Raw genomic sequence first — 26,592 nt, 5'->3', positions numbered from 1 at the left:
CATCTCCTGGGGTTGCAATAATGAAATAGGATGCCCCGCATCGACAAATCGATGGTCTGCCAATTCAAAAGAGCTCACTGCATCGTCATTTTTCCGCCATAACCATCTGCATGCTCAGCGCCATCGCGATCGCCTGCTGGAAACACGTCCATTCCCCTCATTTCCTCCAACGTCCAGTTAATCAATTCTCCGGCGTTCGTAGGATGCAGTTTTTGACCAGAATTGCGCCTCAGTCGATCAGTCCATTCACGAGTTTCTCTTTGCAGCATATTTTAGCTCAATGTTAAGAAGGTATGGACTTTGTGCTAGCTATTCTTCCTGTGGATAACTTGCTGCAAGATGATAGCTTCCGAGCCTCAAAGTGAAGTATTCTTGCTGGCTCTATTCATTGAAAAGCCAAGTTGAAGCGACCTCTCCTGTGGAGTGTGCATCTGTATAAACACATCTCCTTGTATATTTTCTGGGGATTAGATCAAGCTTATGATTTGAGACTGTAAAAGTCATTATGAGAAGGAGTGTCTCTCTATCAGTGCCTAATTCTGAGCCCAATTCAAGGCCAGATTCTGTGGGCTTGCGGCGTTGGATTCTTGCCCTTTGTGCCATCAGATTTGATTTGGAGCAAGGTCAAGTTGTCGAAGCTTGTTATCCAACAGGAGTTATAAGTCCTGAGGAAGAGCTTGATGTTGCATTTAGTTCGTTTCCAGATTCTATGTCACAAAGTCACAACCGAACCAGTGTCTATGATTGCATGTTCTTCTTTCGTGTTCGGAGGCGTGGCACAGTCTCTGCGAGTTCACAAAATGCCAACATTCCTCGTACTACTTTGTCGATAACACCAGAGCTTTCTAGTGCAGACAAATTCTCTGGAACAGATGTAGAAGGCATCAAGGAAAGAGCACAAAGCAGGGATTCTTCGGGAGGAGGGTCTGCAGTGACCAAAGATGGGTTTCCAGTATCTTCTCTTGTTTCTGATCACGTAAATAAGAAAATATCAAGAGAGATTTCCGCATCATTTGATGCACGTTTGGAAGGAATATATGACGATGAAGCTGGAAGAAGATGGTCGTTGCCTGGGATCCTTACCAATCTTGTTTCACCAAATGCGAGGTCCAGAGGTACTGAAGCTGAGGCTGGGACAGTTCACCTCCTCAATTCCACAACACAGATTATGCCACCAAGCGTCTCAGGAACATCATCTGCAGGTGGAATCACCGGGCCCAGAGGAGGGCCAGGTAGTGGTGGGCCAAGGTATCTCTATGGTTTTGTTTTTAATCGACAAAGGAAGGATGAGCGGCTCAAAAGAGGAGGGGAACAGAAATCAGTTGTAATTCTGTCAGATCGACCGTATTCCAATGTATTTAGATCACTTCTGCAAATTTTGGGTCCACTTTACTTTGATATTGGGGCACAAGGTTTGGAACAGGTAGCTGCATATGTGTCTCAATGGCCTGCCCCTGTTCATGGTGCTGTAATGGAGCTTCCTGTTGGAAATGTAACTCTCAGAGGGCATCTTCCTCCCGCACATACCCTTCCTCCAGGTTGTGGAACCCCCATGGATGACTTCACATCTGCTATGGCTCCTTCTGGCCCCTTGAACCCCTCTATCCCACATGGAATCTTTCATGAGGCTGATGTGTTTGGGATTTTTCGAGGTATATTGATGCAGTTGTGGGAGCTCTGGGAGCTGGTCTTAGTAGGAGAACCATTGCTTGTAATTGCACCCACTCCTTCACAATGCTGTGAAGCCGTGGCAGCATTGGTAGGTCTTATGGCTCCTTTGCCTTGCAGTGTTGATTTCCGGCCTTATTTTACGATTCATGATCCTGATTTTTCTGTGCTTAACTCACTTAGAGAAGGAGAGCAAGTTCCTCCCATGATCCTAGGGGTCACGAATCTCTTTTTTTTGAAGGTGATACGAACCCTTCCACATGTCGTGTCTGTTGGACCCTCTTTGGCTGCACCAAACAAGATCACACTTGTTACGAGGCCAAGTCCACCCAATCGTGGAATTAATCAAGGTCGATTGCAGCTGCAGCTACAGCTTTCTCCTTTAAAGAAGTTCTCCCCAACAAATTTGATAAAAAATGCAAGAGTGAAGAGAGATGGACCTCTATGTCTTATGACAGAGCATAGAGAGGCTTTGTGGACAAACTACACCCCTACAACAAAGCCAGATACAGCCGTGCTGAACCGTCTTGTGGATGCTGGTGTATCCCCAAGAATTGAGGAGTCCATGTCACTAGTCAACAATGAAATATTACGCCGACACTTTTTGGAGCTCACTACAAATTTTCTTGCCCCGTTCGGACCTTATTTGAGGGCCACAACACCACAGGAGGGGGCATCGCCTTTTGTTGATCCTCCACCTTTGCCTCCTTTCGATGCTCATGGATTTCTTGAGGGACTTGGAGCAAGGGGTCCAGGAAAGTTTTTAGCGAAGCGTTTGCGTTCTAATTGGCTTGAGCTTTATCGGTAAGTCACACTTGCTGTTGATTTTCCATTGCGATCTATTTGGTGGCTTTTCCAGCTCTGATGAACAGTTCAACTACTTTGTTTCAACAGAAGGTTTCTGAATGGGCCCAACTTCATGCCATGGTTTCAAAGAAGGCGTGCTGTGGCTGAACATGAACAACACCGCATTTGGAGACAAGCTAGGATTAAAGCTGATATACGTGTTTTTATTTCAAAGATGTCTGAAATTGAGGTGGTCGATTCATTTAATGCCGTTGAGAGGCATTTGCTTGTTGAGATACAGGTACTTCTATTCTGCTTCACATCGGCAAGTGTGTGGTTTAAGTGTCCTTTGTGATTTGGAATTTATGGAACAAATATTTAACACACACATATACAATGCTTTTCGATTCAAGCTGAAATTCTGAAATTCAGAGGCAGGGCAGTATGTACTCTGTTGTTCAAATGGAAGTCTAAGTCTTTTGACTTTAACTCTTGATGTGAATTGTGGTACATTGATCATGAATAATATTTTGTATGATGTATCTTTGTTGTGAAGTGAATGGTCCGAACTTTGAAGTCCGAATGGTCAAGTCAGTGGTCACTGGTCTCAAGTGTATATAATGGTTAATGAGAATTGTTCAGTGTCGTAAGTTTTCAGTACAAGCTATATCTAACATCTCCTTATAATATCTTATATAGTCTATCTATGTATTTATTTTATTCCCATTTTGTGTTTCCCCATTTCCTCCTAGGCCTGAAATTTTGTTTCTCCAGTTCCCCAGCCATTTCTGTTTCACTATTTCCGAAACGGCTGGCAACTATGGCTGTGTATTGTCCCTATTGTTTCCTTTTCCTATGGCCCCTGCTTTCGCTCATTTTGTGAGTATCACATAACCAAACTGCTACTTTCTGGGAAAGAACAAAGAAAGCTTCTGCAGACCCTTGAATCAAGCTGGTTGGATCTGTAGTTGGATGGTTAAACTTTTTCTTAAAGCTATTTTGGTTGATACCTGTGTGAATGTGCTGTTGGTTGTTCCACTTGTTTAGTCTGGTGTATGCCAAAATTGCTAGCATCAAGTGCATTATTTTTGATCCTTGAAGCAATGTGTATGTGTCGGTAACAGATATATATAGGCATGCACAATGCACCTTGAAAGTGGTTTACATTAGATGTAGAATTATCCTTTATCTCTAGCTTATGGAAGTTTATTTAAAGCATAATGGACTGCCAACGGGTAAGAGGTCCGGGCCATGAGATATAGAGGCCTTCTACAACCAAATGCTCCCCATACCGCAAACTGTGTCACTTGGGGGTGCTGAGAGTAACCACTGCTCAGACTATATCCTACTTAATAATCCCCTCGTAAATAACCATCCTAGTTAATACTTTGGCAGAGTGGGGCAACTTGAATATGCTTGCCACCGAAACCATGGACGAATACGACCAAAGGTTTCTCGACGTGTACCTTTCGGTGTCCTTCTTTAGATTTGTTCCCTTGGAGGCCCAATGCGAGCGATACACCATTGGACTACCATCACCATTGCAGGAATATTGTCTATCCAAGCAAGTCTCTACCATGCAAGAACTTATGGACCATGCCGCGGTCGGCTACAAACTGATGAAAGGAAAGCTAGAGTTTACCATAGAAGAATCTTCGGCCACTAACCATAACTCTCGCCAACAACGAACAAATTCTCGAGTCTCGTGAAAATCAACCGCCAAGGCCATGTTTGACGCCTCAACAACGAGACACCTTACTACAAGAAGGCCGATGCTTTGGATGCTTTCAAACAGGACAGTTGTCCCAAACGCACTGATAGACTAGAGGAGCCGACGTCCGCACCAACGGTCGACAGAACCCCAACGCCACCTCCTGCTAAGAGAGCTAGACCCGCTATTGGACTACTACTTGATATTTATGGCATACGCCTTGAGAGTACAAATGAATTGTGTTGAGCATATGGCAAAGTCAATGGTTTCAAAGCCCTTATTTTCTTTGAGCCCGGAGCTACAGAGAACTTCATCCATCCAGAATTCTTAAAGCAGACGCACTTTGATTATGATGCAGAGGTTGGAGAAATTGAAGCTGAGCTAGCTGCGGGGCAAACTCAGAAAGTGGTACCACTCATTGGTGCTCTTCCAGTGACTATTCAAGATTATCATGGAAAAGCTGATTTCCACATCATGAAGTTGGGCAATTGCGACGTTCTCTTGGGCATGCCTTGGCACGACAAGAATGATGCGACTCTCCAGGTTTGGAACCGAACCATCACCTTGATGCAGAAGGACAAGCCAGTCGTCCTCAAAGTTCGGTTGTCCGAACAAAACCTTGAATGAACTCTCTCTACTTGTTTTTCTTATAGCTAGACAGTATTGTTTGAAAATTTGTTGAAATGGATGGTATCTGTTTTGAACTTGTTTTGGTGCCGATTTGATATGTTTGACTTTGGTTTTAATACTGGTTTCAATGATTGGTGATTTTACTCCCAGGTGGAGTAGTGAGAAATGATGATTGAAAAGTGTTGTTGTGACTCTCGGCCCGGACCTGGATGGTTATGCGGGAGAAGTATTAAGAAGTCTGAGCAGTGGACTCAAAGATGAGACCAAAATTGTGCTCGTGCGACAGTCAAAACGCTGCTTGCTGCTGTTGTCCGTACCCCCCTGCTCTTGCCATCGCTGCTCCCTGGCCCCGCGCTCGCGTAGCTTCATCCCCTCCTCCTCCTGCGTGCAGCCCTCAGCCCGCCCCCTGCGTGCTGTAGCAGTCCCACTAGCCCGCCACTCCACTCGCTGCCCTCCCGTTGCCCCCTGCCCGTTACACCTGCCGCTGCATCCTCCCGCTCGCTGCCCATAGCCCACAGCCCGCCCGCCCGCCCACCCGTCCCGCCCGCCCGCCGCTACCCAACCCCCCGCCTGCCTTCCGTGTGCCTCGACCACCAGCATTCGTCTACACTCCATCGACTTCTCTTTCCTGCTTGACGGGTCTCGCCGGCACCCTCGACGTGCTTGGTCTAGCAGGATCTCCCTCGTTCGTCGGCGCTCCTCCGCTTTCTTCACAGCAGTAGACACAAATAGAGACTCATGCTCCGCCACAGAGGGACACCACGGAAGCCCCCTCGCCCGACCCCGCTGAGCCCACCATTCGACTTGCTCTCTCACTGACAGAGCAAGCGAGCCTAGCCGCAGAGGTGGACCGCCTGCACAGGCGACTTCCGTCATCTGCAAGATTCTCGGTACCAGACCCAGCAGAGGAGAGCTGCGTGATCTTCTACATGCCCGCCTTCTCGTAGAGGTGGGCAAGATCTTGGATGTTCAGTTCCTCGGACGAGGCTACTATCAGATCGAGTTTGAGACCTCCGAGATGGCGTCCAAGGTCATCGCCATGAGCCCCTTGACCATCCGAGCAGTACGAGCCCACTTTCGACAGTGAAGACATGGTTTTGACCCTGCTTCAGATGTTCTGGTATAGGAGGTAGACCTTCCCATCTCCGTCTGCTTTCCTGGTTTGCAAAGGGAGTACCTACCACTTTTGTCCAGGATAGGCTCAGCGATTGGGGCTGTCCTGGAAACACCTCGCACGGCAACCATAGAAGCTGCCAAGGCGGCCGGCATTCCCTCAGTTCGCATTCTGGTTAGGGACACCCACACTCTCCCGAAGGTCATCCCACTTCCTTGGATGAGTGGGGGCTGGTTTAGACAGAGCGTGGAGTATTCAGGCCTCCCGAATCAATGCTTCATTTGTCAACAGATGGGCCATCTTGCGAAGGCCTGTCCACGGAGGAGGCCCCGACCTACACCACAGGCCCAGCCCCAGCCTTCAAGGGATGGCCAGCAGCAGCAGGCAGACACACAAAGCACACAGGCAGAGCCACCCTCTGAGCCTGGGGCTCCAGCAGAGGAGGGATGGCATCAGGTTCGTGGTCGTCGACGGAGGGGCCTCAACGACAGCCTGGCACTCAGAGTGGTCCTCAAGCGCCTGCCCAGCAGCAGTGGGTTCCCACGGGGAACCGATTCGGTCCTCTTCAGTAGGACGAGGTCCCTGCTCCAGCCTCCACCCCAGCTTCACCCTCGACAGCCCCCCCCTCCTCCCGAGTTCCACCCCCCTCCTCTTCAGGCCCCCCCCCGCCTCCTTTTCCCTCCGCCTCTCCTTCTCGCCCCCCTACCTTTGCCGATTCCCCTCGCCCCTCTTCTCCCCCCCCTCCCCCTGCTCCTGCACCCCCCTCTCGCTCCAGTCCCACAGTCGACCCAGGGGGCAGGGCCATCCTCGGCTGCTAGGAAATCTCTTGACAACGCCTTTTCTACGAGTCGCTCGGTGAGAGAGGGACAGCCTTTCTTGCGACCCCCTCTTCTGGTACAGACGTCTCCCTTTGCAGCAGTCCCTCGTGGTCTGACGAGCTTCGACATTCAGCGCCGATGGGGACTTCTTTGCCTACAACTTTACACGCTATCTCGGCAACTCCTCACCAGACCTTGAGGCAGCCTTCTTCAAGGTTCACATTTTGTTCCTTGTAGCTAGGGGGATAGAGGCCTTGGACTCGGTGGTTGGCTTCTCTTTTCCCCTTTGCGGCAGGGACCAGATTGAGTGGACTCTCGACTCAGTGTTGGAGTGGCTACAGACACAGGCTCTAGAGTTCTCTCATCACATGGGAGACCTAAGAGTTATAGACATGCTTCACTCTTTGGCCATTGGCCAAAGAGTGAACTTGGCCATTGGCCAAGTTTGCTGTGACACCTCCAGATGTAGCAGGATGTAGACACATTGTGGTTCACTTCTTTACTGATACGCAGTGCCCACCATGCTATGTACACATTCATGAGGACTCCTGGACAGAGGAGGTTGCTTTACGTACGGCTCGGTCTACTTGGGCTTGGGCCAGGCACTCTTTGCAGTCACGCCTATCTAGAGGACGCTCGGATGCGGATTACTCCCCATCCGAGCTAGCCTCGAAGATAGCACGTTTAGCTACTGCGGCAGCATCTGTTCTCTCTCGCTCCCCATGAGGATCAACTCATGGAACATACAGGGATTAGGTGGGCCTCAGTTTCAGTGTCAGAGGGGCCGACTACGTCAAGAGCTTCAGTGATGCCTTGTGGGAGGAGAGATTGACCTTCTTATGCTATAGGAGCATCATCTGTGTGAGAGCCGCATTAGACGTTGTGGTCAGCTTTTGCATGGACGATGTGATACTTTTTGGTCAGCTGCTTTTGGACCTGGAGGCATCTAGGGTGGGGTATGTATGACTATTGCGGATTCTTGGCAGCAAGTCATTGTGGGCAGAGGGATTATTGTGCTAGGCAGGGCTCAGTGGATCACTATGCAGGTTCAGGGTTGTCTTGTGGGCTTCCTGAACATCTATGTTGTGGCGAGTGCTCGAGCAGAGTTTTGGTCACAGATTGTTGAGTCTCTGCCGCAGGTAGAGCATTGGTGCATAGGGGGTGACTTCAACATGTTGGAGGAGTTGAGCTGGCAGCTTGGGAGAGGTTTTGTATGACTCTGAGGGTTTCGGATGTGTGGCGGCATTCTAGCTTTGTGAGGCCCCCAGACAGCCTGGCCTTCTCTCACTCGGACCGCAGAGTGGGAGGAGTGAATCTATCGCAGATAGATCGCTTCTACACTAGTGACCACTTCTGTGACTTGGGTGGGACAATTGGCATTCTGGCAGGGACTTCCATCTCGGACCACGCACCAGTGATCCTCACAGTGACAGATAGGCAGAGGAGGGGGAGCACGATGCTTCGGATCCCTGAGAGGGTCTTGCTGGACTCTACAGTCAGAGAGCGAGTGGAGACTCTTTGGACAGAGAGCTTAGACATGCAGGATTCTCCTGCTGACAGAGTGGCCTCAGGACTAGCTCAACTTAGTCGATTCTTTCTTCAGGAGTCTCTGGCTCACCTGGCTGCAGCGAGAGAGGAGGAGCAGCGTCTTCGACGGGGCGTTGCTTCCTTGCAGAGGATGCAGGAGCAACATCCAGACAGTCCTTGGTTGGAGGAGCAGTTACAGCAGGCTCGCCAGGAGCTTGTTAGCACAGAGGAGCGGCGCCATGAGTTTGCTTTCCATCGACAAGATCTTAGTGGACATAGGTGGGTGACAAGAGTGACTGCTGCTTTCTTTGAGGCAGTGGGACCTCGGCATACGCATGCCAAGGTCAATCAGTTGAGGAGGCCCGACGGTTCAGTTGCTTCTGAGCCAGAGGACATGCGTACAGTTGCTACCGACTTTTATCGTGAGTTACTGTCTGCAGAGCCTCAGTAAGAGTGTCAGGATGCATGCAGAGAGCAGGTGGGGGTACAGATGCCTTGTCTTGTGACTGAGGAGATGCGTCAGAGGCTTGAGCTGCCACTTCAGCTTGAGGAGTTGCACACGGCTCTTAGTGCACTCCCCTGTGGTAGCTGTCAAGGTGAGGATGGCTTGACTCCCCAGTTTTTCTTGAGTATTGGGACTTGCTTGGCTCAGATCTCTGTAGTGCTTTTCAGTATATCTTGCACACAGGAGAGATGTGTGACAACATGAGTGAGGGCCTGATTTACCTCATTCCCAAGGAGGGTGGCTCCTTGGATGAGATTCGACAGTGGCGCCCCGTCACCATCCTCAACTCAGCCTACAAAATTCTTGCCAAGGCTCTGAGTTTGAGGATTCAGCCACTTCGAGAGCCTTATACATGGGACTTAGACAGGTTTTATCAAGGAGCGTAGTATTCTTGACAACATCTTTACTTTTTGGGAGACTTCTGCTCTAGCGCGGTTCCGTAGTGTGGATCTGGTGATTCTTCTTCTCGATTTTGAGAAGGCCTATGACAGAGTTGACTTGGACTTCTTGGAGGACACTCTACGCAGGATCGGCTTCTCAGATGCTTTGATCACAGGGTGTTAGCTTCGTACAGATGGGCACACAATCAGGTGCTTTTGTCAGGAGGTAAAGGTGATCGTTTCATGCTCACACGTTCGGTCAGACAGGGCTGCCCTCTTGCCCCCTTCCTCTTTCTGTTCTATGCTGAGGCGATGAGCAGGTTTTCGGTGTCGCAGCAGGTTGGTTTACGGGGCTTAGCACTTCCTTTCGGGGAGATGAACTGCTGGACGCTGAGTTTGCAGACGACTCAGCCTTGTTCTTGGATGGCCAGGAGGCCAACCTTCACAGGTGTGAGCAGGCTCTAGAGACCTTCTGTTGTGCATCTGGCGCACTGATCAACTCGAGAAAGACAGTGGCTTTCTCGGTTGGTAGTGCTCCTAGGCCCGATTGGATGCCAGGTGAGGGTTTTAGGTGGATTCCCCCAGGGACATCAATTCGGTACTTGGGTTGTCAGGTTGGTTTAGACTTGTCTCCCGAGCAGCAGATTGTCCCTCTCCTCCTGTCTATCAGGAGGAAGTTGTTACATTGGAGCTCTGCACGGCTTTCTCTGGCAGGCAGAGTTGTAGTGGCTAACCAGGTGTTGCTGGCTACTATGTGATACATCACTTCTTGCTGGATTTTCTCGAGTTCTTGTATCAGCCAGGTAGAGAGGCTAATCAGGAACTTCCTTTGGTCAGGGCGTGACACTCAGATAGCTCGGGCCAAAGTGGCTTTGCAGGTCATCACTCTTCCTTGTTCTTAGGGAGGGCTTGGGATCATAGACCCAGCACAGCAGAGCAGAGCTCTTCTTGGGAAGTTCATCGTCAGAGGACTTCTTCCAGGTGGGGAGCCCTGGAAGGAGTTCTTGCTACAACGGCTTCGTGCTAGGGTGCCTCTGGCTGGAGGCCCTTGGCGACCTTCGACCATATGGATTTTCACAGAGATGCGCAGAGTTGGCTTGAGCAGAAGACTGGAGGACTGCTTCGTTGTGAGTTTACTCCGATCTTGGGAGTATCTGCGGCGAGGCCTGGAGCAGCGTCAACCTACTTGCATGGAGGAGCACTTGAGACAGCCCCTTGTTTGGAACCCCATGTTAGCACTCAAAGAGGCCACCTGGTTGGTAGTCGGCCTCATGTTTCCTGGGGTCCCATGGCAGCGGGTCCAGCACGCTCTTTAGGTGACTGGCTACAGTTTTCAGGCTTGTCAGAGGAGCTGTAGGGCTTTCGGCTTCAGGGCATGAGAGGGGTGCATAGCATGTGCCAGGACATCTCAGAGGCAGTACCAGCTGAGTGGCTCACGCCTCTCGAGAGAGTAGTGCCCAGATGGATGGGAGCCTTCATGCGACTGGAGGTTCTCATCTCAGTTCGGGCTTCTCAGAGACTGTACTCTCCCTGTTTTTCGAGATACAGGGTGAGGGATGCTTACACCGAGTTGCAGTAGAGGCCCCGTAGGTGGCAGAGTGCTGTTTCCAGAGGATCCGAGTGGTGGGCATCTGTGGGAGGACTTGTGTCATCGATCCTGACCCAGCAGCTCTGGAGACTGGACACTGGAGAGTGTGGGCTTGGGAGACCTTTCCACTGGCACGAGTAAAGTGGGATCCTGGAGAGTGGCTTTGGAGGGACCCCTTCTCTTCTGTAGACCACCCGAGTGTCCCTTTCTTTCAGTACACTGTTCGCCTGGGACGTCACATACTGCCACCACAGAGAGAGGCTCGCTGTAACAAACTGTTGACGTGTCAAAGCCTAAAGAATGGAAACCCTAATATCTGCCAGAAACCATAAATGCTGAAACCCTAATTCTGGAAACCCTAACCCTAAAACCTGCAAACCCTAATTTTGAAAACCCTAACCCTAAAAATTTGCAAAAACCCTAACCCTAACCCTAAGGCCAGGGTGGTAGATTTCCGAAAATTGTGTTGGCATGATGACGTGGCTGGCTGTACAGATTTCCGCGTTTTGCACTGGCATGATGACGTGGTAGGCTGTACGGATTTCCGCGTTTTGCGCTGGCTGATGACGTGGCAGGCTGTACGGATTTCCGTGATTTACGTTGGCAACTTTTTGGCTTTGCTTTTGGACCAGAAGCACTTAAGTTTGAAGGCTTTTTACTGTAAACTGCTTTTTAGGCCAAGGGCCTTCAAATATGAGGTTAGGGCTCATTCTTTGGCATGCTTCAGTATGAAGGTGCAGAGTCTCGAGTACCGGCTTGTACTGTGTTGATGCAATATAAAGAAATACCGAAAGGGGCGCCAAGCTTTGGGGCCAATACTCTCTGGGGTGGAATTCCATCACTCCGTGTCGCGTGTCGTCTCACTCTCTCTTAGTTCTATTGTTATTGAAGTGCTAAAAGTCTGTTCAGTCTGTTCTTTTCTATTGGCACGTGGCGCCTGCCTTGTGACAGTGGTATCAGAGCATCAGGTGTGTGCTTTTCTGAAAGCATACCGGTCCTACAAAAGAGCAGACAGAGCTATTGGAATTTTATTGGGAGGTATCCTCGCCTTCCAACCCGGACTTATTAGCCACTCCCACCCTTACTTCATCGCGCATCGGGCGCGCTCCCGTCTTCACCGCAGTGTCTTATAGGGCCTAAGCCAATTAAGAATCCAATACTTGGAGTTCATGGATTCAGCAGAATATTTGCAGTTTCTGCTCAACGAGCTTCACGACATTCTTTCGTGGCATCCTCAGCAGAATCTTTCGATGCTGCAAAGTTTTCAACAATTTTTGAACTACATGTTACCCCCTCTGATGCCCCAGGTGGTACCTCCTCCTCCGACAGAAAGTATGAGAGCTTCCAATCGGCAACCTTCTCAGCCGTCTGTTCTGATCGGGGGAGTCTTCAGGAATATGGTGCAGCCATCTGACCCTAATCCAGTGCAACCGCCTTTGCCACCGCCATTGCCCCCACCTCCACCACCACTGCCACCAGGCTACAATGTTTGGAGCCCATATGGATACCCTTATTATCCATACCCGGGACATGCGCCTAACCAACCCAAAGATTTCAAAGATGGTGGCACGACAGTCAAATTTTTCACTTTTTCCGGGGTGAAAGATCGCAAGAAAGCATTGCAGTTCCTACAGCAATTCGACAACATCTATGCTTTGGGGAACTATACAGAAGAATCTAAGATTTCTGGAGCAGTGGGATTTCTTAAAGATAATGCTATGCAATGGTGGAGTTCAATCACGACTCAACCGCATGCTCCAAGGACCTGGCAAGCTTTTAAGACAGTTTTTGCGCGTAGTTACATGACTTCAATGTTTGAAGTCCGGATTTTGGCAGAGTGGGGCAACTTGAAAATGTTTGCCACCGAAACCATGGACGACTATAACCAAAGGTTTCTCGACGTGTACCTTCCGGTGTCCTTCTTTAAGTTCATTCCCTTGGAGGCCAGTGCGAGCGCTACACCATTGGACTACCATCACCATTGCAGGAATATTGTCTCTCCAAGCAAGTCTCTACCATGCAAGAGCTTATGGACCATGCTGCGGTCGGCTACAAGCTCATGAAAGGAAAGTTGGAGTTTACCATAGAAGAACCTTCGGTCACTAACCAGAACTCTTGGCAACAACGAACAAATTCTCGAGAATCCCGTGAAAACCAACCTCAACAGCCTCGTTTGACACAACTTCAACGAGACGCCTTGTTACAAGAAGGACGATGCTTCGAATGTTTCCAAACAGGGCATACGTTCAATACATGTCCTGAGCGACCCTCGACGTCCTCAGTGCAACCTTCTTCTCCCACGACAGACAAATCCCCGCGGCCACCTCCGGCCAAGAAGCCTAGACCTGCTATTGGACTAGTACCCGATATTTATGGTATACACCTCGAGAGTTTTAATGAATTATGCAGAGCTTATGGGAAAGTCAACGGCTTGAAAGCCCTTATTTTCTTTGACCCCGGAGCCATGGAGAACTTCATCCATCCAGAATTCTTGAAGCAGATGCACTTTGATTATGATGCAGAGGGTGGAGAAATTGAAGCTGAGCTAGCCACGGGGCAAACTCAGAAAGTGGTACCGCTCATTGGTGCACTTCCAGTGACTATACAAGATTATCATGGAAAAGCCGATTTCCACATTATGAAGTTGGGCAATTGCGACGTTCTCTTGGGCATGCCCTGGCACGACAAGAATGATGCAACTCTTCAAGTCCGGAACTGAACCATCACCGTGATGCAGAAGGGCAAGCCTTTGTCCTCAAAGTTCGATTGTCCGAACAAAACCCCGAATGACTTCTCTAGTTGTTTTCTACTTAGATACTTTTGAACATTGTTTGAGAAAGTATTGTTTGAACTTTGTTTGAAATGGATGCTATCTGCTTTAAACCTGGCTTGGTGCCAATTTGAAATGTTTGACTCTAGTTTCAATACTGATTTCATTGATTGGTGCTTTTTACTCTTGAGTGGAGGAGTGAGAAATACTGTCTTGATATTGTTTGAACCTCGGAACGACGCAGGCCGATGCCTGGGGAGCGTTTGGTTGTATGCTTGAACCTCCGAGCGATGCAGACCGTGGTCTGGGGAGCGTTTGGTTGTACAGTCCTCTGAGCTCATGGCCCGGACCTTTTTAGGTTATTTGCGGGGGGAGTGACGAGGTACTCGTTGAGTAGCTTCATACCGCAGACCGTTTGTCTCGGGTGAGTGCTCAGCGGCGCTGTTTGTTGTGTCTTGTAATATGCATATGTGAGCATTTGTGTTGCATTGTGATGTGTCAATTACTGAATATTCCAAATTGGATGAGTATGTCTGCTCAATTTCAGAAAATCATTGAATAGAGGAATCTCAGGAAATTCCCCTCTCTCTCTCTCTCTCTCTCTCTCTCTCGATTGCATGCTGACTCAGTTACCACTCCTTTGCGTCCTCGTATTGACCCAGCCTTGCATGTTGACTCAGTTAATTGCATGGCACCGAGCCCCCTCCTACCCCTCCTTTGTGTTGTCGTATTGACAGCCGATGAAACTATCCCGAGAGAGAGAGAGAGAGAGAGAGAGAGAGAGAGAGAGAGAGAGAGAGAGAGAGAGAGAGAGAGAGAGAGAGAGAGAGAGAGAGAGAGAGAGAGAGAGAGAGAGAGAGCTCTCCATACATCCTCGACAGACCTGCAGGGCAAGCTGGAAGATCGGGAGGTAGAGCAGAGAAGGGAGGCTTGGGGGCGAACGCAGAGGGGGGTATGGCGAAGGAGATGGTCAGAGGGAGGGGAGGGAGCACCTTCGACGAAATAAAGGAATCTTTAGATGAATGGATTTTTTAAAAAAAAGTCCACCAGTATGCAGCAGTACGAATTTTAGTTCATCAAGACACCCGTGGAAGATCAGTACGGTCTGGGTGTGATGGCTAATTTTACTATGCCGGAATATCAAGAGTTCCGATCTGGATGAATGGAGAAGCTAACTCCTTGATCAAAACAGCCAAAAGGAGAAGCTAACTCCTTGATCAAAAGAGCAGAAAGGAGAAGCTAACTCCTTGATCAAAACAGCCGAAAGGAGAAGCTAACTCCTTACTAAAAAAGAGCAAATTGATTGTCCCTCGGAATGTCCCTCGGAATGACCTTGGAAATATTTGAGCTAACTTGAGTTGTTTTGCAGATATGCTGTAATCGCGGACGATTACTCTCTTTCAAGAAGGGGAGATGTAACAAACTGCTGACGTGTCAAAGCCTAAAGAATGGAAACCCTAATTTCTGCTAGAAACCATAACTGTTGAAACCCTAATTCTGGAAACCCTAGCCCTAAAACCTGCAAACCCTAAAACTGCAGAAACCCTAACCCTAACCCTAACCCTACGGGCAGCGTGGCAGATTTCCGAAAATTGCGTTGGCATGATGACCAAAAGCTTTTAAGTTTGAAGGCTTTTTACTGTAAACTGCTTTTGGACCAGAAGCTTTTAAGTTTGAAGGCTTTTTACTGTAAACTGCTTTTTAGGCCAAGGGCCTTTAAATATGAGGTTAGGGTTCATTCTTTGGCATGCTTCAGTACGAAGGTGCAGAGTCTCGAGTACCGACTTGCACTGTGTTGATGCAATATAAAGAAATACCGAAAGGGGCGCCAAGCTTTGGGGCCAATACTCTCTGGGGTGGAATTCCATCACTCCGTGTCGCGTGTCGTCTCACTCTCTCTTAGTTCTGTTGTTATTGAAGTGCTAAAAGTCTGTTCAGTCTGTTCTTTTCTATTGGCACGTGGTGCCCGCCTTGTGACACTCGCCGTGCGGCAGCACCTCATTGGCAGGAGGAGGGTCTCACAACTGAGTTCTTGGCAGCTTTTTGGGAGAAGTTGTGGGACTCCAGACAGCCGAGGTGAGTCACTTTGTTCCAGTGGCTGATCGCACACAGAGCTACAGCAGTTGGGAGCTGGCTTGTACATTGCGGTCTCTCGGCCGCATGTGCAGCTTGTACCATCTTGTGGAGAGTCAGCGCCACTGTCTTTGGGACTGTTCTTTGGCACAACAGGTGTGGCTTCGTGTTCTTCGGCTGAGGCCTGCTCTTTTCACAGCTCGGCAGTACACCTGGGGGGCTGCTGCTTGTTCCACTCTCACGGGCCTGGCACTTCAGTTTGAGCTATCTTCCAGCAGCAGGATGATAGCGATGCAGGGGGGGGGCGACCTACACTCCAGCCTGCCATAGAGCTTACTCCACAAGAGTGGTGCAGTGAGAGAGAGGAGTGCTGGGAGCTCATTAGTAGCTTGACACTCTGGTTCATCTAGCGGGCCCGATGCTTCCGCATCTCTGAGGTTCGCCTTGTACCACCAGCAGAGACTATTCGCGATCTTTGGCTAGAGCTGATCCATACTCATAGAGGACAGCTCGAGACTCTAGGGCAGCTCCGACCGCATGCGGGAGCGCCGAGAGGCTTTCCTTCGACTCTGGCGTCCTCGGCCTTTTTTCACCATGGTCCAGGGTGTACTCAGATGGCATTACCGTCCACCTGTGTGGCTTTTCCCTCCTCCCATTTTCTTATTTAGCCTCATTGTACATCTGCTGTTTTTTCATTGGGAGAGTCTCCCCATCATGATTGTTGTAGCACTCTCTTGAAGAGGTGGTTGTAGCCCTATGGGTAGTTTCATTAACTAATAGAAGGATCTTTTTCTCGAAAAAAAAAAAAGAAGTTTGAGTAGTGGTTACTCTCAGCACCTCCAAACGACACAGGCTGCGGTCTGGGGGGCGTTTGGTTATAAAAGGTCTCTATGTCTCCCGGCCCGGACCTTTTTAAGTTATGTGGGAGGAGTGATGAGGGAGTCGTTGAATATCTCCCGGCCCGGACCTTGTTAGGTTATGCGGGAGGAGTGTTCATTGACGGCTTTATGTTTCTATGTCTTGTAACATGCATATGTGAGCATTTGTGTTGCATTGTGATGTGCCAACCACTGAATATTCCTAATTGGATGAGATTGCCTGGGTATGTAATTTTAGTGCATGAAGACACTCGTGGAAGATCAATACGGTTTGGGTGTGATTGCTAATTCTACTACGCCGGAATATCAAGAGTTCCGATCTGGACGAAATAAGAAACTAACTCTTTGATCAAAAGAGCTGAAAGGAGAAGCTAACTCCTTAAGCAAAAGAGCTGAAAGGAGAAGCTAACTCCTTAACAAAAAGAGCAAACCGATTGTCCCTCAGAATGTCCCTCAGAATGTCCCTCGGAAATTTTTAAGCTAGCTTGAGTTGTTTTGCAGGTATACTGTAATCGCGGACGATTACTCTCTTTCAAGAAGGGGAGATGTCACAAACTGTTGACGTGTCAAAGCCTGAAGAATAAAGCCAACTTGCAGATGTCGGCCGAGGGGCCTAAACCCTAAGAGAACAAGTAACCGAGGAAGAAGTCCTACCAACTTATGGGGACCCCGTTCGATGGGGCCCCAAGTGACATAAAGGATTCAAATAAAGCCGGACTCTTACACACACAAAAGACTTGCGCAAACTGACGACGCGGCAGATTTTCGAAAATTGCGCTGACATGATGACGTGGCAGGCTTTACGGATTTCCGTGTTTTGTGTTGACTGCTGTACGGATTTCCGTGATTTACGCTGGCAGCTTTTTGGCATTTCTTTTGGACTAGAATTGAAGGCTTTTCATGTAAACTTCTTTTGGGGCCTAGGGCCTTTAAACATGTGCTCAGGGCTCATTCTCTGGCATTCTTCTCGGAGAAGGTGCAGAGTCTTGAGTACCGGCTTGTACTGTGCTGATGCAATATAAAGAAATACTGAAAGGGGCGCCAAGGTTTGGGGCCAAAACTCTCTAGGGTGGAATTCCGCCACTCTGTGTCGCATGTCGTCTCTCTCTCTCTCTCTCTCAGTTCAATTGTTATTGAAGTGCTAAAAGTTTGTTCAGTCTGTTCTTTTCTATTGGCACGTGGTGCCCGTCTTGTGACACTCTGATACCACTGTCACAAGACGGGCACCACGTGCCAATAGAAAAGAACAGATTGAACAGACTCTTAGCACTTCAATAACAACTGAACTTTGAGAGCTGGATGAAGCAGACCGTCTGGAAGAGTGCGTCCTCTACCATGGGGGGGTGGCAAGCTTTGCCCTGATGATGTCTATCACAAGACGGGCACCACGTGCCAATAGAAAAGAACAGACTCACTTCAATAACAATTGAATTGAAAGAGAGAGACGACACGCGACACGGCGTAGCGGAATTCCATCCCAGAGAGTATTGATCCCAAACCTTGGCGCCCCTTTCGGTATTTCTTTATATTGTACAAGCCGGTACTCCAGACTCTGCACCTTCTCCAGGAAGCATGCCAGAGAATGAGCCCATGGCCTCATATTTAAAGGCCCTAGGCCCCAAAAGCAGTTTTACATGAAAAGCCTTCAAACTCAAAAGCATTTGGTCCAAAGCAATGTCCAAAAGTTGCCAGTGTAATTTACGGAAATACGTATAGCCTGCCACATCAGCATGTCAACACAAAACGCGGAAATCCGTACGGCTTGCCACGTGAGCACTGTCAACGTAATTTCCGGAGCGTCCGTACTGCTGCCACGTCATCAGCTGCGTGCGTGTGTGTGGGTGGGTTCTGCTTTATTTTAATTCCTTTGTCACTGGGGTCCCATCGGACGGGGTCCCCATAAGTTGGTAGGACTTCTTCTTCTGTTACTTGTTTATCTTAGGGTTTAGGCACCTCGGCCAGGATCTGCAAGTTGGCTCCATTCTTCTGGGCTTTGACACGTCAGCAGTTTGTGACAATGTCCAGTGGCACTGTGTGCTTGCCTCGAAACAGGCGAGAATTCATATAGATCTGTGGTCTCTCAATCCGTGCCCAGTGGCTATCTGCCAATCAAAGAGAGAGAGAGAGAGAGAGAGAGAGAGAGAGAGAGAGAGAGAGAGAGATGATGATGATGATGATGTATTTACGTCCTAGGGGGGCCAAAATGACCCATGGGACCCAAAATCTCATATATGAGACTCCCCCCTTCCCATGTGAAGGAGGGGACGTGTCATGATTTTGTGGTGATTTTGTTTGTGAGTGTGGTGTGATGTTCTAGCACTTTGGCAAGATAGATGCCTAGTGCTATTGGAGAGGGATGTGTTCTTGAGAGAAGCTCCTCAAATGTAGTACATCCTTGAATAAGTTGGGGAAAGTCGACCCGAATGTGTGCATATGCTGGACATTCAAGGGTTACATGTGCCTCATTTTCCAATGAATTCAAGTTGCATTGAGTGCATCTCCTCATGTTTGCATCAATATTCAGCCATCCTCCCGTTTCACTTTTGAGCATGTGTGATCTTGTCCGCATCAAGGTGATGGCCCGTCTCACACGGTAGGACATGGGTGTCTTGATATGAGAGAGAGAGAGAGAGAGAGAGAGAGAGAGAGAGAGAGAGAGCGCAAATGAAGACAAAACACTTACTAATTTCAGTAGAGAGGAAAGGGTCATATACAAATGAGTAGAGGAATTGCATAAGCCGTGATGCAAATATGAGATGTATTGTAGAATGAGAGGTAGACCTGGTACATTGACTAGAGTTGACTTTGGTGTCTTAACACCCTCCCTCAAACCCAACATTTTAACCTACTTCGGTATACAATATGAGATGACCTAAGCAGTGATGTCCTATGGATATGCCATGCTTAGAGGAGTGTATCGTAGAATGAGAGCTAGGCCTGGTACATTGACTTAGAGTTGACTTTGGTCTCTTAACACCCTCCCTCAAATCCAACATTTTAACCTACTTCAGTATACAATGCTACCACCTAACCATGCTAAGCCTGAAGGGCATTATTTGCAAAACGAAAGAAGGCGGTCTTACCACATGTCAATGACATGGGCAATGTCTAGAACACTTTAATGCAAGAAAGACTTACATGATTTAATTTTAGACTTAAGGTAAAAACCTTATGGGGAAAAAATCTTCCTGCAATGCATCCTGATGATTATTATTTTAATATGTGACCAGGCTTGTGACAGAAGTCACACACGAGCACACCTTTGATAATACTTTTCTGTTTGTTCTTTCTATTGAAAGAAGCTTTCTTGTGTGTACTGACAACCACGTCTTTGACTTCAGATTTACCATTCATCTTCTTTTCTTTTTCTAGAAGAGATGCTTGCACATCAAGACGTTTAGTGGTCTGCTTGTTTGTGAGAGTGGTGACAATGAGTCATCAAAGTTTGCATGTAATAGAGATGAGATTCAAGAGGGGTTTTTGATGCCACACTTCAAGTTAAAAAACTCGATTAGTTGCTCAAATTTTGAGCTTTAGCTGATCCCAGGTCTCGTTGGGTGTTTCACACTTGTCAACATGATGAATGTAAGTGTTGTCAAGTTGAAGCTTGAGGACAGCGTGAGCTCGATTGCCCTTCTCTTTCCAAGCAGCTGCTGCAGCTGGATCTTGTGGCTTTCTTTCCTTACCATTGTTAATAGCCCATAAGACTTTCTTCATCAACATCAATTTAATTGTGTGAGAACCATGGCACTTGAATCTAGCTCTGGAATCCTTGGAGGCCATTGTGAGCTTGCCTTAGTCGCGTCCCTTGCTCAAGCTTAGCATGGGTCCCTCAACTACAAGGTTGCCCAAGAGTTGTGTGTCCATAGGGGTGTGTGAACAAACTCTTGATGAGGAAAGGATTTTTGTTAAAGAAAACATTTAAATAAGAATTAGCCCACAAACAAACAGGCAGGAGATAACGTGGACGAAAGTTTCACCAATTGGATGCTGACATCAGTGGTGATGATTTGTATTAACACATGGCGGTTCACCAAGGATTGACGCGCACTAGCTGCCGCCCCTCTGTGCCACGATACCGCATCAAAGGACTAGCGCTGTGCTTGGGGTTGATGGACCGACTTTTCTCGTGGGTGATGAAATGCAAATGGGTGCACACTGAGATGTTGTGTGTGTACGATGGGAGTGACCAACTTAGTGGTGGTTGAAGCTATGGCAGCAACACATGAAGGGGCCAGGCATATGAAGTGAGCCAAGAGATACTGTTAATGAGGAACTTGCAAAGAGTGAGGTATTATCTTAGTAGGTTCAGACCAAAGAAAAACTCCATGAGACATTGAGATTAGTAAGACATTCTCTCTAAATAATAGACCTAAATCAGGACTAAGATTAAGTAACTAAAGAGGGTGTTAGATGAACTAAAGAGATCAATCAGAGGAAATCAGGACTTTAGACATCTCTCTAACCACCTAAAGCTCTGATATCATGATGAAATTGAGGATCAAGAGAGAGACAATGCAAATGAACACTAAACACTTATTAATTTTATTGGAGAGTAGAGGGTTTATATACAAGTGAGTAGAGGAACTGTATAAGCAGTAATGCAGATATAAGATGACCTAAGCAATGATGTTATGTGGATATGCCATGCTTAAGGAGTTTCCATGAAATGAGAGCTAAGCGTAGTACATGACAAGAGTTAAGTTTGGTGTCTCAACATTACGGATAAGCCCTGCGGGCGACTCTGCTATAACGAGAGAGGACAAGGCACACAGCTCTGGCCAGACGGGGAACGCCCCCCTCTCCCCTATGTAGGGGTGAAACTCATCTGCTTGACTCCCCTCTAATACCCCACGACCCATAAAACAGGGAATATGAAGAGCCGCAGGACAAAAATAGGGAGCCCACTAGAACTGGTGTTTTGAAAGTACCCATGTTAAGAGCCATTTGGGTAGACTGTGTTTAGTATTCGGGTAGACTTTGTCAGTGGTGAAATGTTTCCAGCCATTTGAAAGGGCCCGGTCTTGAATTTCATCAATGCGAATAAATGTTTGGTGCCATTGATTGTGGAAACCTTTTGGGTGCTACTTTCTAGGTACCTTTGGACCTGTTTCATTGTCTGACTTGAAGTTTTCTTCTTGTATTGCATGGCCTTAAAAACACATGTGACAAATGCAAGCTGAGGCATGTCTTGGTGTAATGTCAGTCTGGCACATGCCTTGCTTCGTGTTATGTTTTAAAAGACCACTATATAAGCAATTGCCATAGTTCAAATTGTCTGTTTTCTTGTTTTTGACAGTCTTTGCAGCGGGCTGGCATTGGCGGAACAGAGTCTCCAGCTTGCCAGAAACTGCGGACTGACCTGCGGACGATTTTTAATGCTCTGCCATTGGACATGCAGCAGCTGATGGTGTTCAATCCTCAAAAAGCAGCTCTTCTTCAAGGAAGCAAAGAGTTTGTGAAACTTCCAGGTAGACTTTCTGTGTTAGTATCAAAAAGCACTGAATCGTCGCCTGCTGACAGTCCCAATATATAAGTGGTGGAAAGCTTGGCCATTTGCAAGATCTCGAGATACTCGATAACAGGAGGGTGTGAGCATGGAAGAGCATAACGGTTTTGTTCGACAGGGATCTCAGTCTCGAGGCTTCACACTGAATCCCATTATTGTTGACCATTAGCACCAGGTATCATGAAGGAAGAAAGTGTGGTGGTACCAAGTGCCGTCGCTTCAGTTTTTTCTCCCAAGGTGTAAGACGTTTCTTTCCCTTTGTTAAAGATCATTGATAGAGGAGGTTTATAGTTTGTACTTTAGCTAATAACATTTTTTTCTGCAAAAGCCCAAGCTCTCTAATCATGAAAAGGGCATCATAATTTAATGACCGCCGAGGTCGGAAAGATGTGAAAGTCTTCGGGGTAAGCATCATTGGCTTGCTTAGGTTTTTTACTGATGGCATTGTACGCTAATTGTGCCAAACGAGCTTGCCTCATCTTACCTTGAAAAAACATTCTCATTTTAATTGGAATTGTGCAATTTGTAGAGTTGAACTTGGGTTACAACATTTTTATGGAACATGCATTGCTTGTCATTGACCTTGATTATGTGTTCATATGGAGCCTAGTATCTTGGTTAACTCGCGCAAGGAGAATGTGCACAACCATACAGGTACGCATTTGTGGCATTGCAACTTTTGGCTTTCTAACAAAAGCCTTAAAGAGGAGGAGAGAGTCGGGCGGACATTTGAAATTTTATTATTGGCGCTATGGTTTCATGTGAATAGTTGGAAACTTCTTGTGTTAAATTTGTCAATTGCTGGGTCTTTTTGTTTCACAGCCTTAGATGGCTGGACTTTTCTTTCATTTTTTTCTTTTAGAATGCCAACGTGAACCTTCACCTTGTTTAATGGAGTAACTTCAGGAGTGAAAGTGAGACTTCAAAGTCTAATGTACTCTTAATATTGAGGTGAAAGTGTTTGCATGGGTGATGGTCAAGAATTCATGGGCCTTGAATACAATTATATCCTTGTGGTTATAGGACCTTCTATCTTCAAACACGTGACAACAACGAAGGGAGGGGACTCCATTAATTAGCACTCAGGCGACGAGCACCAAGTATTTATGCTTCACAAATTTGTATGTAACAAAAGTTGTATCCAAGAGCTAGTAGAGGAATCGCTTGTTTGGTGGCTAAACTTGGATAAAATGGTTGTCATGAATGTGTTTAGTTTCTTGCTATGTATACAAATCGTCATCTATAAAATCTATATATTCCCAGAGTTGTATGTACTCCCATATGCTTGCTAATATAATATGGCTCGACCACATATTCAAGAGAGGAGTAGAGGATGAAATTGACATGAGTGACCAGTACATCTCCTTGAGATCGAGATCGCATTCAGAAGTTTATATTTTGTTGATCTTGTCATAAGGTGTAGGAAAGTCGTATACCATGAGGTTCAACCACATGCTTTGTCGAATTGGGTATGACGACTATGAATCTAGTTGATACGGGGTCTTAGAGCGGCTATCCATGGTCGAGATTAGACGTTGCGGGTCAGTGGACTCTCTCATATACCTCAAGCAAACTAGGGGTAAATACTTCACCCCTTCATCACCCTGAGTTAACACCTAGTTTACCAGGGGGATTTGACAGTCCAGAGCATGACTACTTGAAGAGGGGAGGATACATCAATCTTGTCTTGTAGAATTGGGGATGAGGAGTAGCGTTTGCGGTATAAAGATTTCAATTTAAAGAGACATATCTCATGAAAACAGATCAAAGGGGTTTGAGGGAATCATATTATCTTTGTAAGAGTAGTGCAACATCATACATCAACCATCATTCACTTATATCAATGTCTTACCTTTTGGCTATGTTGCACCATATCAAGAAAGGCTTTGACTAGTTGAGTCCTCCCTAGCCACACATTTATCTCCTGGAAAGAAAATCCTTCATTTTTATGATCTATTGTAGATCTCAATGTATGCAATGAATGCTGCCTAGGATTTAAAGTAAAATACTTGATTTGCCTTACCTATTTGGGGCCTTAAGAAAGGCTTCATAAGCCTTTTCTCAATGCTAACCCTTGAAAGAATTCAAGTTTAAAGTGCCAAAAGAGAAAAATTGACAATACTCAACAGTCTTTTAGAAGTGATCCATCAAGTTCTCTTTCAATTGTGATGCATCATCCTTATAAATCGACACTCATGATGTGGAGAGGTGTTCTCTTGCAGTTCATCTTCGCCTGCAAGTTAACCCAGAAGTTAGACTTACATTGCAAAGAAGGAAATTAAGACCCTACCTAACACAAACTCTCACTCATTCACCCAACATGATGCATCAATCAAGTGTTAGTTAATCTATGAGCTAAGAATCCTCTTGAATTACCCCACTACGCTAATGGAATCGTCCCAACATGTAAGAATCAAAGGTTTGCTGATTGATTTACTGCCATTTTATAGATCATCCAAGCAAACAAAACTTAGCCATGTCAACAAGAAATACACCAAAATAAGGATGTTAACTTGAATAATGATTATGCCACAAACCTACGACCATCCTTGCATGGTAGTTTCAATATATCTGATGTTATGTCAATTGTACATGGTGTCAAAAAGGTACTATAAAGATAAAAGTTTGGTTGAGAGTTTGGTATTGTATATATGACTATCCTTGCACGTTCGTTTCAATAATCTAGTGTTGTGTCGATTGTGCATGGTTCTTGTTGTCAAAAAGGTACTAAAAAGATGGTTTAGTTTTGTATATACTATATTCTCAACCGAATTGTATTTTTAGGTAATGCGACTCATAGTTTTTTAGTAATTAATTTGATTGAGGCCTTCTAATAGGGTTTTTTAACACTCTCTCTCTCTCTCTCTCTCTCTCTCTCTCTCTCTCTCGGGTGTGTGTGTGTGAGTGTGTTAATAAAAAGAGGAAAACGGTATAACCTTTATGTCACCCATATGTGGTAGATTGGTTATGCCATTCCCTCTTGAATAACAATCTTGAGTTCAACTCACGTCGGATATATAGATCTTTGAGGTCTCTTGGGATAGTTTCCTACGACGTTGAAATCCTCTTCCTCTTCTTCTTCTCTCTCTCTCTCTCTCTCTCTCTCTCTCTCTCACACACACACACACACACACACACACACACACACACACACACACACAAGAAGAGAAATTATGGCGTCAAAAGGACATTTCCAAGAGATCTCATAGGTCTATCCTCATAGACCTCGTATAATGTTCAAAACACCAATATTCACTATTTCAAATCGAACTGAAAATTTTGTAGACAACACAACATAAGACATTGTACACAACACCAAGTTCTATAAAAACAATAGTTGAGATGACAAAAAATTAAAGACAACGTAAAATAAGATATTGTACACAAAAACATGATGTTCCATTAGCCAATAAGTTACACATCAAGTTGGAGTAACCCTCCACTGTTGTATGAAATGATGAGCAATTAAAGGAGAAATATTATCTCCTATATCAAAGATTGGGTTCTAACAAGAACACGTAGCTGGGTAGGTGGCTCTATCCAAGTGAGCAACCAAAGCAAGGTCTCCTCTACCACACGAAAAGGGTTTATGACCTAATGGAAACACAATTTTCATGGTTATTTTTAAGGGATTTGTATTTGCAATCATCAACTAGAATTGTGTTGCTTGCATCAAACTGTCAGTGCTTCGCACATACTGCCGATTGCCTCTTTAGGAATATCAGTTCTTCAAGATTCGTGTACGGTAAGGATTTTGCCAGGTCGTGATCCCCCCGCCCCCTTCCTTTTCTCTCTCTCTCTCTCTCTCTCTCTCTCTCTCATATGTCAAGTAAGTTACCACATAATCATCTTGCCAAAATACCCCCCCCCCCCCCCCCCCCCCCCCCCCCCCCCCCCCCCTCTCTCTCTCTCTCTCTCTCTCTCTCTCTCTCTCACACACACACACACACACACACACATCAAGTAAGTTATCACATAATCATTTTGACATAATAATCCCCGTCCCCCCCCCCCCCCCCCCCCCCCCTCGCCCCGCCCCTTCTTTCTCTTTTCTAAAAGAAAACAGTAATCGCCCTCCAAATTATGGTTGCAAATAGACATTGGATAAAATCAAACTTCTTTTCCCAATCTCGTTGTGCCATTTATCCTTTTGTGCTTTCAATGTTCTCTCCATGTATTTGTTGATTAGGTATAAGTCCTTTTTGGCGTCGACTACTTTGACTAAAAAGTCATCACCAATGGAATACATTTCACACAACGTTTCAAGGTTTTTGCTGGCAAGTCAGAATGCGCTATCATGACCAAGGATATGATGGACAAGACAAAATTTTGCTCTAAAGGTGATCGAGGTGCACGACAAACTATTAGCCCCGAGGTGGTCTGTCTTGAGACTGGTTGGCATCCCAGGAGAGTTGCTGTTGTGAAAGTGCAATAGAGCAACATGGGTACCGGAATGGGTGGAATTAACCATGTACTTCTAGAACTCCATCTCGCACTGGTTGCTATTGAGGTAATTATGAACCCTTATTGGAGAGAAATTGCTAGAAAGTTGAACAACAAAGGACTCCAGCGTGGCTGATACATTTCTAGGATGGAAACAACAAGTGTTGGAAATCCTCTGGCCAGTGACAGATT

General features: G+C 46.7%; 1 protein-coding gene across 1 annotated transcript; it reads left to right on the top strand.

Moving 5' to 3' along the window:
* Nucleotides 1-22,493, top strand: LOC147420910 (polarity axis stabilization protein). Its single transcript, XM_086504814.1, has 3 exons — nt 1-2,472; nt 2,563-2,755; nt 21,748-22,493. The coding sequence occupies exons 1-3, from the start codon at nt 506-508 to the stop codon at nt 21,982-21,984; spliced, it is 2,397 nt and encodes a 798-aa protein (XP_086360940.1). The 5' UTR covers nt 1-505; the 3' UTR covers nt 21,985-22,493.
* The last annotated feature ends 4,099 nt before the right edge of the window (nt 22,494-26,592 follow it).

This window comes from Adiantum capillus-veneris, chromosome 28 (genome assembly GCF_014529385.1).
Source record: "Adiantum capillus-veneris isolate H3 chromosome 28, ASM1452938v2, whole genome shotgun sequence".
Lineage (NCBI taxonomy): Eukaryota > Viridiplantae > Streptophyta > Polypodiopsida > Polypodiales > Pteridaceae > Adiantum > Adiantum capillus-veneris.
This window is presented reverse-complemented; position numbering and strand designations above follow the sequence as displayed.

What these genes read in the sequence shown, in the direction of transcription:
- LOC147420910 (XM_086504814.1), top strand. Translation starts at nt 506, where the DNA reads ATGAGAAGGAGTGTCTCTCTATCAGTGCCTAATTCTGAGCCCAATTCA. An exon ending in AATTGGCTTGAGCTTTATCG is followed by an intron (nt 2,473 to 2,562) that starts GTAAGTCACACT and finishes TTGTTTCAACAG; the next exon opens with AAGGTTTCTGAATGGGCCCA. An exon ending in ATTTGCTTGTTGAGATACAG is followed by an intron (nt 2,756 to 21,747) that starts GTACTTCTATTC and finishes TGTTTTTGACAG; the next exon opens with TCTTTGCAGCGGGCTGGCAT.